At 65.4% G+C, this 12,901-nt stretch overlaps 2 protein-coding genes across 2 annotated transcripts in view; both read right to left on the bottom strand.

The window, feature by feature from the left end:
* Positions 1–227: 227 nt before the first annotated feature.
* On the bottom strand, positions 228–3,957 carry C2CD4C (C2 calcium dependent domain containing 4C). Its single transcript, XM_032272053.1, has 2 exons — positions 3,784–3,957; positions 228–3,223 (listed from the first exon to the last, which is right to left on the bottom strand). The coding sequence occupies exon 2, from the start codon at positions 3,192–3,194 to the stop codon at positions 1,947–1,949; it is 1,248 nt and encodes a 415-aa protein (XP_032127944.1). The 5' UTR covers positions 3,195–3,223; positions 3,784–3,957; the 3' UTR covers positions 228–1,946.
* A 5,278-nt stretch (positions 3,958–9,235) lies between these two features.
* Positions 9,236–12,901, bottom strand: part of SHC2 (SHC adaptor protein 2) — a gene marked incomplete at its 5' end in the record, with an annotated part of 8,491 nt that continues 4,825 nt past the window's right edge. The window contains 2 exons of the mRNA XM_032272054.1: positions 9,236–10,690; positions 11,960–12,135. Coding sequence (XP_032127945.1) covers positions 12,007–12,135 — 129 coding nt within the window. The remainder of the gene's footprint in view (positions 10,691–11,959; positions 12,136–12,901) is intronic.

The raw sequence follows: 12,901 nt of genomic DNA, 5'->3' as shown, positions 1-12,901 counted from the left end.
GGGGGTCCCGTCCTGAGGGGTGTGTGGGGGGGTCCCGTCCTGAGGGGCGAGTCGGGCGTGCTGGTTTCTCAGGGGCCGGGCTCTCGCCCCCGCCTGCTGCCCCAGAGACCTCGGAAAGCCGGTGGGGAGCCCTCACTGATCTGGAATCCGCTGCACCTCCTCCCTGGAGTTCACGGCAGAACACCCGCGTTATTAAGCAGCCAGGCAAGCCAGCCTCCACCCCCGCGTTCCCGAAACACCTTTATTGCACTATAAACAGCGTTTATAAACACACACACTGGGGGGGTTGTCTTAAAGATTTATCCACAGTCAACTTCAGACACTAAGATATGGAACAGTGCAGGGGGTACAAAACGGGGACTCCCGGGAGAACGGGGCCCGGAGGGGTACGCGTCAGAGAAGGGGGCAAGCTCCATCTCTCCCCACAGGGCACCCTCCCTGCCTCCCCGGCCTGAGGAGCCTCAGACCTGGGTGCCCCGGCTTCCAGAGAGAGCGGAGTCCCTGCAACTCCAGGCTCAGAAGGGACCCAGCCCATACTCTCCCTCTGGAGGGGGGTCAGGGGTGTGTCCCACTGGACATCAGCAGGGGCCTGGCTGCTCCTCCAGGCCTGGGAAGCGGCTCCTCTACCTTCCCTGGTCAAGAGGGACGCTGTGTGGCAATGGGGGTAATGGGGGACCCCACAGATGTGCCCTGGTCCCCCCATGCCCAGCAACAGCTGGGAGAGGGGAAGGCACCGGCCCGGCCTAGCCCCCGCTTCAGGTTGTACCATTTCCGCATCATTCTGAGCCAGAACCACCTCCCCCAAATCATTCAAGGATCCACATAACCACACAAGGGAAGCCCTACAGCCATCTGGAGGCACAAAAGGCCACAGCCGGGTACCCCCTGCTGCAGCCTGGGCTCCCACCCACCCACCACAGCCACGGCCTATTTACACACGTGGCGTCAGAGCCACAGCCATCAGCCACGGTGCATCACGCCCAGCTGCAAGGAGGCTGGACAGAAGGGCGACGGGGTGGCAGTCCTCAGCGAGAGGGATGGGCAGCAGAAGTGGCCAGACAGGCCGGCACCCTAAAAGCAAGCGCAGACGGTGTTGGAGGAAAAGCAGACGGGAGAGCCGTCTCCCCCACCGGGCGGCCTCTGCCGAGATGTCTCTGCTCCAACTGTGGCCGCAGCCACTCCCTCCTCGGCCACCCTCACAAGGGCGCCCACGCACACCCACGCACGACCCGCTCGCCACCGAAGCCTGGGAAGCTGGGGTCTCCCGGAGCCAGCCTGACCCCTGGGAGGGGGCGCCTCGGGCAGTCTGAGCCTGGCGTGGCCCAGAGGCCCTGCTCTCTGCAGGGTGGGAACTGGACAGCCGGGTGGGAAGTGGACGGAAGGTGGGGTGGGAACTGGACGGACAACCGGGTGGGAACTGAGCGGCGGGGTGGGAACTGGACGGAAGGTGGTGGGAACTGGACGGAAGGTGGGTGGGAACTGGACGGACAACCGGGTGGGAACTGGGCGGTGGGGTGGGAAGCGGACCGAGGCAGGCTGTGGGGGAGGAGTACACGTGCGCGGTGGGGGGACCACAGGCTCCAGGACTTGTGGCCTCTCTATCCATGGCCGTGCCCCTGCCACACGCACGTGTTCCTGGACCCCCAAGAACCTCCTTCTAGAACTCTGCGTGAAAGGGGCCAGGCGGTGTTGCCGGGCCAAGGGGGACCCTCAGCCCTGTGAAGCGGCCCTTCCTCTTCCCCCGCAGCCCCTCTCCTCCTCCTCCTCCTTCTCCAAAGAATAAATTAATTCACGAAAAATAACACTCTGCTCCGCATCTGCGAGCCAGGAAGCCCCGCGTCCGCCCCGCATGAGTGTGGGCCCCTCCCCGCCCGGCGTGGAGGAGAGAGACGGGTCTCCCCTGGGCGCACACCCCCCAGCTGAGCGGGCCACGAGCGCGCCCCCCTCTACAGCAAGGGCAGCAGGGCGGTCAGGGGCAGCTCCTTCTCCCCCAGCAGCGTGTCCCGCTTGAGGCTGCTGCCCTTGTTCACCACCTTGATCCTCAGGGCCAGCTTGCGGACGCTGGCCGGGCCCAGCCCGTCGAAGAAGAAGTCCTCGTTGAAGACGGGGTGGCGGCTGTGCTTGACGATGGTGCTGCGCTGCTTCTGCAGCTTCCCGGGCACCAGGCTCAGCCCCACGCAGCAGTTGATGGCGCGCGCGTCGCACAGGCGGTCGTACAGGCCCTCGGCGGCCAGCAGGCGCACCCGCAGGCGGGCCTGGCCGGCCTGGTACTCGGCCAGCAGCCGCACGCTGCCCCGGGGGCCCAGGGGGACCGTGTGCTCGCCGCGCGCGGCCGGGCCCGACTCGGGGCCGGGCTCCGGGGGTGCCCGGCGGGTCAGGCGGCGCCGGCTCCCGGGGCTGGTGTCCGGGGTGCTGTCGTCCGCCGACAGGGAGCCGTGGCGGCCCACCGACTTGCGGAGCTGGCTCACCTTGGCCTGGCCGTCCTGGGCGAAGCCCCTGAGCAGCGACACGGAGCGCGACAGCAGCGGGGACCCGAAGGGAGAGGACTCGGCCGAGGACCCCGTGTCGCTCTCGCCGCCGCTGAGGCCGCGGCTCGGGCTCATGAGGCTCCCGCCGGCCTCCCCGGGGCCCCCGTTGGCCTTGGCAGGTGCCCGGCGGCGCGCGGCGCCCGGGGAGCCCACCTGGGCCAGCGCCCCGTGCTCGCTGTGGAACAGGGACTCCCGGCGCCGCGTGTGCGGGCTCTCGGCCAGCGCGGCGAAGCCGTAGGACGTCTGCGCCTTGGGCACCGAGGGCGGGTTCGGGGCGCCCCGGGCCGGGGGGTCGGCGAGGGCCTCCTCGGGCCAGTCCTCCGCGCTCTCGATCTGGATCACGTGGCGCGTCGCGGCCCGCAGGAGGCTCCGGCTCTCGGCCGCCAGCTTGGCCGGCAGGCGGGGGCTGCGCGGGGCCGCGCGCGGCGAGGCCGGGGCCAGGTTCTGCTCCGACGCGGACGCGCCCAGCGCGGCCTGTCCCTCCGCCTCGGCGGGGCCCGCGGCCAGCTTGGGGGGGATGAAGAAGTCGGGGATCTTGTCGGGCGTCAGCACGTTGCTGTACAGCGGCCCCTTGGCGGCCTTGTCGCCGGCGTCGCCCCCCACGCCGCGGCCGTTCTCCCCGGACCCCCGGAGCCGCTCCAGGAACCACATGTTGGTTTTTCTCATGGGGGCGGAAGGACCGGGGGCTGCGGCGCCTGCGGAGAGAGGCCGGGGTCAGGGGAGCGGGGCGGCGGCGGCGGGGCCTGGGCACCTGCTCCGGGGGGGCGGCGCCGGACGGCGGGGCGCAGGGTCCTCGGGGTCCCCCGGGCGCTGCGGCCCAGGGCAGGGGTGGGGCGAGGCGGGTTCGCCTTCCCTTTTCCGGAGAGATCCCGCGAAACTTCCAGTCCTTGGCCCAGGGCGGGGGGCTCTGACTCCCCGGGGAGCTCCGGGGAGGGGGGAGAGGCCGCGCTCCCGCCCGACGCGGCTCTGAGCGTTTCAGCGCCCATTCTACAGCGTTCCGCGCTCAGTCCCCGGGGAAGACGCGGCTGCGGTGGCCCCCGGGGTGTCCCAGCTCCGCCCCCCGCTCCCACCCACCTGTGGCTTCTCCCCGGACCGCAGCGCCAGGCGGGGGCGGGGGGGGGGGGCGGGAGGTCTGGGGCCCACAGCGCAGCGAGCCGACCCCCCGGGGTCCCCCCGGCCCGCCCCCGACGCAGCTCGGGGTGGGGTTGGGGTCCTGGCAGCCCCCGCGGAACGGGAGGGGCCCCCCCGCACTCACCTGCCCGGGGTGCCGGCCCGAGGCTGGACGCGCGCGGGGGTCTCGGCGCGTTGCTCCCGGGGCTGGCGCGGGGGACGCGGCCGGAGCGGGGATGCGGGCGGCGGCCGCGCAGTCGGACTCATTCACCCGCGGCGGGAAACCGCCCAGCCCCGCCGCCGCCGCCGCCGTATTCCTCCTAGTACGGCCGCCCGCGCCCCCGCCCGCTCCGCCCCAGGGACGGGGGTGGCGCCGTCTCCCCGCAGTCGCCGGAGGCCGGTGGCAGGGAGGAGGAGCCTGGCCGGGATCCGGGGCTGACTGGGGCGGCTGGGAAGCCAGCAGGTGGTCGCGGTCGCCGCTGGCCACCCCGGGCGCTCAGCCCGAGCCCCAGAACCCCAGAACCCCGCTCGCTGCCGGCCACTTCCCCGGCGAGGAGCTTTCCCGACTAACGACGACGAATTAAACAGCAGCAGCAACAAACGCGGCTGCGTTGGTGCTGCCGCCTTCCTCCCTGCCAGCCTCCCAGCGTCCTGGTGGGTCCCTGACTCTCGCGCGGCCCGGCACGCAGGGCCTACTGCAATCCCCAGCCTGTAGATGAGGAAGGTGGGGGTTCCTTCCAGAAACAAGGACGGAACAGCTAGGAGAGCTGGTCTGACTAAAGGGGTGACCTCTCAGCAGCCGCCCAGGAAGACTGAAAGGGGGCTGCTCCATCTCACATACAAACGTTTCCCGAGCACCTGCTAGATGCTGGACAGTGCCCTGGCCTCTGGGGACACAGCTGGGACGGCGGGAGGTGGCCCAGCCCTGGTGATTCTGGGGGCAGGATGGCCCACAGCACACAGGTGCGGCACTGACCCGTCGGGTGGTAACTCTGGGAGCAGGAATCCCCCAGGAAAGAAAGTGTGAGGGTCAGGGCAAAGGGAAAAGGTTCACCGCGTGATTCACCATGGAGAAATCCAAAGGGTGTAAGACCAGTCCAAGCCCAGGCTTCCCCTTCCGTTCCTGAGACCACGGGGTCCCTCTTCCTGAGGCCCCGACCCACCTCCTGCCAGCTGCTCCTGTGGTCTAACAGCTCCAGTCTTCACTGCTTCCTTCTCTCCCTCCCCGCCTCAATTTCCTCTTCTGGAGCCGAGCTGAGCAGCTCCCAGCCTCTGCATGCACAGAGCTAGCAAGATAACATATGGCCAGGACCAACCCGGAGCCGGTGGAAGCCTGGTGCTTGATTAAATTATCGATTGACCAGGAGCCTCCGAGTTCTGGGAATGTCCCCACGTCTCGATGTGGCTCAAGCTGGAGGAGCGGCTGCTGCCACAGTGGCAGAAGAAGGGTCCGGGAGGGCGAGGGAGCTGGGCTGAGGCCTCCCTGCTCTCCACGCACCCTTGCAGTGAGGGGTTAGGGTCATGCCGTCCAGAGGGGAAAGTGAGGCCCGGAAGAGCTGTGACCCCCTACGAGAGGCCATCTCAGCCTTGTTCACCCAGCAAACACTGAAGAACCCCCACTTTGTGCTGGAGCAACTGTGATGCAGCCCCGAAGTCTGACAGGGAGGCGGACACAGAGGAATTCTCCCCTTCACCACCACTGCCCACCACAGCCTGGCAGGGCCCCCAAGCCCCAGCTCTGCCACCATGAAGAACACCCTTGGCTGCCGTCCACAGCCCCTGCTGGGCCCCGGGTCGGGAGGAGGGTCCTGGAGGTCTCATCCCTGTAGTCTCCCCAGGGCCCAGGCCAGCCACGTCTCCGAGAAACATTTGCCAAACAAATGGGGGAACAGCATCACCACAGGAACAATGCCGTCAGCAGGCCGGACGGGCCGGGAGGGGCCTCGGGGGCCTCAGAAACACCCTCCTGCATTGCAGACAGGGAGACCAGGGCCCAGGGAGGGAAGGGGACAGCTCGGGTCCAAAGAAGGGGCAGTGACAGGTCTCCTGACGGCGGGCCAGCCCCAGGTATTGGGGTTCGCTCCCCAGCACCCCGGGCAGCCCAGGTGGGGGCAGAGCCTCTCCTCCCAGCTGGGTTGGGGGATAAGGCACTGGGTGGACACCAGGCCTGTTTCTGTGCCAAGGACACAAATCCAGGGCTGCTCAGTTGGGGCCTGCATCCTGGTGCCCACACTTCCCGAGGTATGACGCTGGGCAGGCCTCAGGACCCTCTTCTCCGGCAGCCCAGGGCATCATGGCATTCCAGGGGGGGGTTCAACAGATGACCACGTGCGACGTTCTAGAGCAGCCTTCGTGACTGCCTCCACCATTCTTCCTCAGACACTTCACAGGTGAGGAAGAGGACTCAGCCGGAGAGCACTGCGGAGCCCTGACCCCACCACACCTGCCTCAGACAGAAGCCCCACCCGATCCCCAGGCCCTGTCACGCTTGGGGGCTGGGGAAACAGGCCCGAAAGGTGCCGGGGATGGGTCCCCACACCTGCCCTGTGCACTGACACAGACCCGCCCCGGGCTGGGCAGTGGCAGGGAGGCCGGGCCTTCTGGCTGATTGGCGCTGCCCCCTCGGTAGGTAAACAGGACCTCCTCGTGGTCAGCAGAACCTTCTGTCTCCCTCTGCAGCAGCCCCACCACGGCCCTCCAGGAATCGGAGACCAGAGGCCTGTGGGTCCCGGCTCAGGCTGGAGGCGGCGGCCCAGGTGGCATCGACCAGCCCATCTCGGCTTCGAGTCCTGGCACCTCGTGCTGGGTGGCTTTGGCCTCCACCGCCCCGGGGGAGGCACCCGGGGGGACACTGGGCTTCCCCCAAGTGTCCGAATCCAAGGCTGCCCCACAGGGGCCTCCGGAAGGTGGTTTAAGAATGAAGTGCCTGTAGTGAGCTCCAGTGCTGAGGCCCCTGGGCACCTGGGCAGCTTGATGACTGACCCTGGGGGGCCTCAGGAAAAGGTACCGAGGTGTAGTAATAAAACAATCCCAGGAGCAGGACTGTCTGTGAGCTCCCAGGAGGGACCCGGCTGGTCCGTGTATCACGGGTTGGCCCAGTGGGAAGGCCCAGGAGGGCCATCGTGTTTCCAGATAGGGACACTGAGGCACGAGGGAGTAGCCTGATTCCTCAGGGAGCGCACAGAACCAGCTGACCTCCAAGCCTGCCACAGGGCGGGCTCAGTCAATACCAGCTGGTATCCGGAGGTCCTGGCCCCCCTGGCGCTACCTGATACCCCGGGCGTCCTGGCCCCCCCACGGCACTAGCTGGTACCCCGGGCGTCCTGACCCCCCACGGCACTAGCTGGTACCCCGGGTGTCCTGGCCCCTCCAAGGCACTAGCTGATACTCTGGGCATCCTGGCCCCCCACGGCACTAGCCGGTATCTGGAGGTCCTGGCCCCCCACAGCGCTAGATGTTACCCGGGGCATCCTGGCCCCCCCCAGCACTAGCTGGTACCCCAGGTGTCCTGGCCCCCCAAGGCACTAGCTGATACTCTGGGCGTCCTGGCCCCCCACAGGAGATCCTCCCGTCTCCCCGTGTATTTGATTCGGGGAGAGAGGCGACTCCCGAAAGCTGCGCAGCACGCCAGAGGTTGACTCTGACCCAGGTTCTCCTGCCTCCCACTCCAGGCTCAGGCTCCCAGGATCATCCGATTATCGAGTTAATGACTCCAGTCATCGGAAGTACAAAGGTAGGAAGGGGCAGGAGCCAGGCGTCCTGGCACCCAGGCTCTTCCGGCGCAGAGAACAGGACTGGGAGGCGGGGGCCCTCCAAAACGAGCGTCCCCCCTCCCCGTGGGATGGTCTCTGAGGTCACCTCAGCCGTAAAGCGGGAGCGTCTCAGCACCCCGAGGTCATGCTGTTCTTGGTACATGTCCCAGCAGGCACCAGTCCTATTTACATGGGGACTTGGAAGAGGACAGACGGAGGTGGGGCATCGACGGGCAACCTGGGCCTGGGGGACCCAAGGCTATGAATGAATGAACGCATGCATGCAGGAATCAATGAAGTGCACGTAGACCCTCTCTGGCCCACACATCCTGGGATTCTGCCGGTCCTTACTCCGGGCACTTCCCTGGCCCAGTGCCTCCTCCCTGCCCTCCCCCATTCCTGTTCTGTTCCCAACTTCCCACTGGGAAATCTCACGGGGAATCCACGCGCACGCCCCTGCGCTTCAAAGACCCCTGGCAGCTGTTCCTGGCCCCAGGCCTCCCCCAAGCTGTGTCCTCACCTCCGCCACACAGGACACGCTTCTGCTCCCTGGATGTGCTGACTGAACACGCCACAGGGCCTTTGCACATGCTGGCTGCTCGGCTCAAAACTCTACTTTCTTCACCTGGGGCTCACCCGCCAATCACAGTCCCTGTGTTGTTCCCACAAAGTTATCCCTGGATTTCCTGGGGTCTGTAAGCTCCGGGGCTCACTCCTTTCCACAGCTGTTTTTGGGGTTTTTGTTTTGTTTTTGAGACAGAGTCTCTGGCTCTGTCCCCCAAGCTGGAGTGCAGTGGCCCGATCTCAGCTCACTACAATCTCTGCCTCCGGTTTCAAGCGATTCTCCTGCCTCAGCCTCCCGAGTAGCTGGGATCACAGGCACGCACCACCACGCCCGGCTAACTTTTGTATTTCTAGCAGACATGGGATTTTGACATGTTGGCCAGGCTGGTCTCCAACTCCTGACCTCAGGTGATCCGCCCGCCTCAGCCTCCCAAAGTGCTGGGATGACAGGCGTGAGCCACCTCACTCACTCCACAGCTGAGTGGTGATCTCTGATGAACGTCCCTTGGCCATTAACTCCATGAGGGCAGACCTGTCTTTGTCACTACTGCATCCTGTTTGCCCACCGGGGCTCCTGGCAGGTGACAGGCACTCAACGCAAGCATGCTGAAAGATGGTGGGGGGGAGGGAGCAGCGAATGGAATGAACAATCAAGAGGCAGGTGGATGACTGACAGATGGGTGGAGGGACGGACAGATGGAAAACGGATGGGTAGAATAATGATGGAGGGTCAGGCAGATGGATGGGGGACCAGGTGGGTGAATCGATCAATGGATGGATGACGGATGGGTGTACAGGTGGGGGATGAATGGGTGGATGGATGAGGGGGTTCCTGGTGGATGTGTAGATGGGGGATGGGTAGGTGGATGACTTGATGGACGTGTAAATGGGGGGAGGATGAATGGATGAGTGGGTTACTGGTGGATGTGCAGATGGATGATTGGCTGGGTTACTGATGGATGTGTAGATGGGGGATGGATGGGTGACGGATGGATGGGTGGATGGATGGATGACTGATGGGTGTGTAGATGGGGGATGAATGGGTGGATGGATGGATGACTGATGGGTGTGTGGATGCAGAGATGGATGGATGAGTGGGTTACTGGTGGATGTGTAGATGGGGGATGGATGGTGGGGTACTGATTGATTGATAGATGGATGATGTGTGATGGATGGATGGATGAACAGGTGGGTTACTGACATGTAGATGGAGGATGGATGCGCAGCTCTTTCTCCACAGCTCTGAAATAAGACACGTCATCCAAGTCCCTTCTGGGTTTGCCTTTTGAAGGCTCCAGTCCCGGTTAAGGACAAACCAGAGTGGCTTTTACTCCCCACACACACCCTTACTAGACCTGTCCCCCAGAGCAGCAGGGAGGGCCTGCCAACTGCAGAGAAAGCAGTCAGAGATCCTCCCCTCCCCAGAGATCCTGGGCCCTTGAGAGACGTGGGCCAGCAGGGACGTGGCGAGGTTGGGAACCTCTCCCCTGGGAAGATGCTGTGTTTGTGGGAGAAGCTGGGGGGGCTCTTGGAGGCAGAGGCTGATATAACATGGCAGGTCTGAGACACGGAGGCTGGCGTGCTTGAGCATGAAGCCGCGCGTCAGGAGCAGGGGCATCAAGGGGGTGTCCTGAGACACAGAACAGACGCTGGGATGACAGAAGGGTCAGGCCCCGTCTGGGGCCACGCTGGGGGCATCGTGGAGAAGAAAGCAAAGCTCTTGCCCGACGGCGCATTGGGCTGTGTTGAGGGAGAGGTTTGGCTTTCCGGTGATAAAACGGTGTCTCCAAACAGGTGGGAGAACTGTTTAATGGAGAAGTTTAAGTGTGTTTTATCCTGGATAAAACAGAGGTAACCGAAAGAGACGTGGGGGCTGCTGGGCAGAGGGGCCACCCCACAACCTGCCAGGCATGAGCACACGCATGGCGCCACCTCCCTTCTCCCCAAGTCCAGGCCCCCAGGGAAGCCAGACGTGGTCCCTGTGAGCCTCTCCAGCTCTGCACCTGGGAGGAGCCTCCCAGCCTCAGCCCCACAGGGCCCCCAGGGGGGCAGGTGGGCTCCTGTCCTGTGGTCACTCCCAGGTTGCAAATGTCCAGTCTCGGTCCACCGCTGGGAGGGCAGTGGGGGAAACTGGTGGGCACATCCCAGGCCGGCAGCCACGTCCTTCCTCCTGCTCCCAGGGGGGATGGGGGCCTCACGGCCGCCCCGTATCCACTGTCTTGGAGGGGCCTGGCTGCGCCCATCATCCCAGGTGACCCCAAGGCTGCCCCCACTTCAACATCAGCCCATGTCCCAGCCTGAGAACCCCAAAGCACCTTAATTGTCCCCCCTCAAAGACAACTATGCGCCCAGTTCCTTGGGCGGGAAAAGTGAGCCCAGCCAGGCCCAGAGCCCGCCTCCTCCACGGGGTCCTGGGAGCCCCTCGCTCCGGGCGCTAGACCAAACCCGCCTGGCCAGAGGGGCCCCCACGGGCCTCAGGCAGCAGCCGCTTATGGAGACGTTTTCTTTAAAGGCGAGAAACGGTTCGTCTTTGGTATGAACACCCTCACTCCAGGCGGAGGAGGGGTGGGCAGGGGCCCCGGCCGTCAGGAAGCTCTGCCCAGCCCTGGGCGGCTGGAGGAAGGACCATGCCTGAGGCTCATGCGGAGGAAGGAGAGGCTCCCGCCTGACCAGGATCCAGGGGAGGGCTGAGAGCCCCAAGGCCACGAAGGCAGGAGCCGGGCTGAGGACGGGAACCTGCGGGCAGAAAGAGAAGGCGAGGTCAGGGCCCAGACGGCGGCCGCAGACCTCGGTTCTGCCTCGGCCCCCTCTGGGTCCCCAAAGCCCCTCCCAGGACCGGAACCCCCCTTCCTGCAGCCCGAGGCCTGGCTGGGGGCCGGGGGGAGGCCGGCTGCGTGGGGGAGGTGCTGCCCAGGAGAGGAGGCAGGAAGGAGGCTGTTGTCATGGGGACGAGAGCAGCCCGACCTGGCCCAGAAGCGCAGCCCTTGGGGAAATTCCACAGCCCCCTCCCCTTGCGCCCTCCCTCCGCCATGCCCTCAGCCCTACAGCTGCAGCCTCTCCTCCCCCACCACACCCCAGGAGAGACCCCGAAATCACGCAGACTTGCCTGGCCCTCCCCTGTCCACACCCTACCATGGGCACCCCCAGCCCCAAAAGTGGAGGCCCGAGGCTCCCCCGCCCAGCCTGAGGCGTGGTCTTCTCCCTGCCTGGGCTCACATGCCAGCCCCTAACTGCCTGGTACCCCCCCCAACCCCGCCCCATACTCTCCAGTGGGGTCCACCAATCCTCTGGGAAGGGGGCGTGGACACCCAGCACGAAGCAGGGTTCCATAAAGATCAGGTGACGTGGCCGGGTGCGGTGGCTCACGCCTATGATCCCAGCACTTTGGGAGGCCGAGGCAGGTGGATCATGAGGTCAGGGGTTCGAGACCAGCCTGGCCAACATGGAGAAACCCTGTCTCTACTAAAAATACGAAAGAGCCGGGCGTGGTGGCGCGTGCCCGTATTCCCAGCTACTCAGGAGGGTGAGGCAGAAGAACCGCTTTAACTGAGGGGTAAACAAAACTTGCCCACGGAGGCGCACGGTGGCCAGAAAGTGGAAGCAGCCCCATTGCCCCCCTCAGCGGCTAAACTGACCAGCAGAAGGTCCCACCACACAGTGTGACGTTCTCCAGCCGTGAAAAGGGGCCAGGCTCAGACCCAGCCACTGAGCGACTCACCTTGAGGACGTCACACTCGGCAAGAGACACAGACACGGGAGGCCCCGCCATCCCATTTCCCTGAAATGTCCAGGACAGGGTGACCCACAGAGACGGGGGGCGGGTGTGTGGGTGCTGAGGCCGGGGAGGCCCGGGGAGTGACGGCTGGTGGGGATGGGGCTTCTTTCGGGGCTGACAGAATGTTCCGGAATGCGACAGGTGGCAGCTGCACGGCTCGGATGCCGAAGGCCCCCGTGTCGTGCTCTACACGAGGGAAACGTGTCTCAATTTTCAAGCTAGAAAAGTACCTGGAAAATAGGGCGAGGCCGGCGGCCGTGGCGGCCACGCACGTGGCTCAGGGCTCCCGGGAGACCACGCCGCGCAGGTGCAGCTCGCTTTCCGCCGCCACGATGGGCTGCCCGTTCTGCAGGTGGTGGTCAATCAGGTGGCTGATGCTCTCGAACAGCACGTCCTTCGTCCGCACCTGCCGGCGGAGACCACGGCGTCAGCGCCCGGACAGCTGCGTTCCCAGGTCCTGCCGGGGAGCCCCAGGGGCGGCCGCACGGCCGAGTGTCCGGACCAGAGAATTCCGGGACTCCAGCCACAGGGGCGGCTTCAGAATTCCAGAACCATCTCTGGCCTCCGGAGGCGTCAGAGGAACCTCTGCTGGCTGCTCTTATTATTAATTTTGAGACGGAGCCTCACCTGCTGCCTAAGCACGGACACCGACTCAAAACCCCTGGGTTCTGCGTCCACGCTTCCTGCCGTGGGCTGCAGGGAGACCCCACGTAGACATGCCGGGTCCGAGCCCTGAGCGCCCGCGAGTGTGCGCTCACTGGGAAAAGGGCTTTGGAGATGCACAGGTCAGGTGAAGGGTCCCGGGACAGGTGCGTGCAGGGTGACTAGGGCGGGCCCTACGTCCCACAACGCTGTCCCCACAGGACGAGGACGCACAGGAGGAGGCAGAGATGGGAGCCGAGTGTCCGCAGCCCAGCAGGTGCCGGGCGGGGCTGGACCGAGGCGCCCTCAGGGCCTCCAGGAGCAACCAGCCCCGGCTGAGTTCAGGCTTCTGGTCTCCAGAGCCGTGAGAGTGAATCTCTGCCGGTTTGTTTTGTGTGTGTGTGCGAGTGTGTGACATGGAGTCTGTGTGTGTGTGTGTGTGCGTGTGACATGGAGTCTCTGTTGCCCAGGCTGGAGTCCATCGTGTGTGTGTGTGTGTGTGCATGTGACATGGAGTCTCTGTGTGTGTG

This window comes from Sapajus apella, unplaced genomic scaffold (genome assembly GCF_009761245.1).
Source record: "Sapajus apella isolate SASKATOON/1434 unplaced genomic scaffold, GSC_monkey_1.0 scaffold280, whole genome shotgun sequence".
Lineage (NCBI taxonomy): Eukaryota > Metazoa > Chordata > Mammalia > Primates > Cebidae > Sapajus > Sapajus apella.
This window is presented reverse-complemented; position numbering and strand designations above follow the sequence as displayed.

Excerpts from the sequence above, each read along its gene's own strand:
- C2CD4C (XM_032272053.1), bottom strand. The coding sequence starts at position 3,194 with ATGAGAAAAACCAACATGTGGTTCCTGGAGCGGCTCCGGGGGTCCGGG.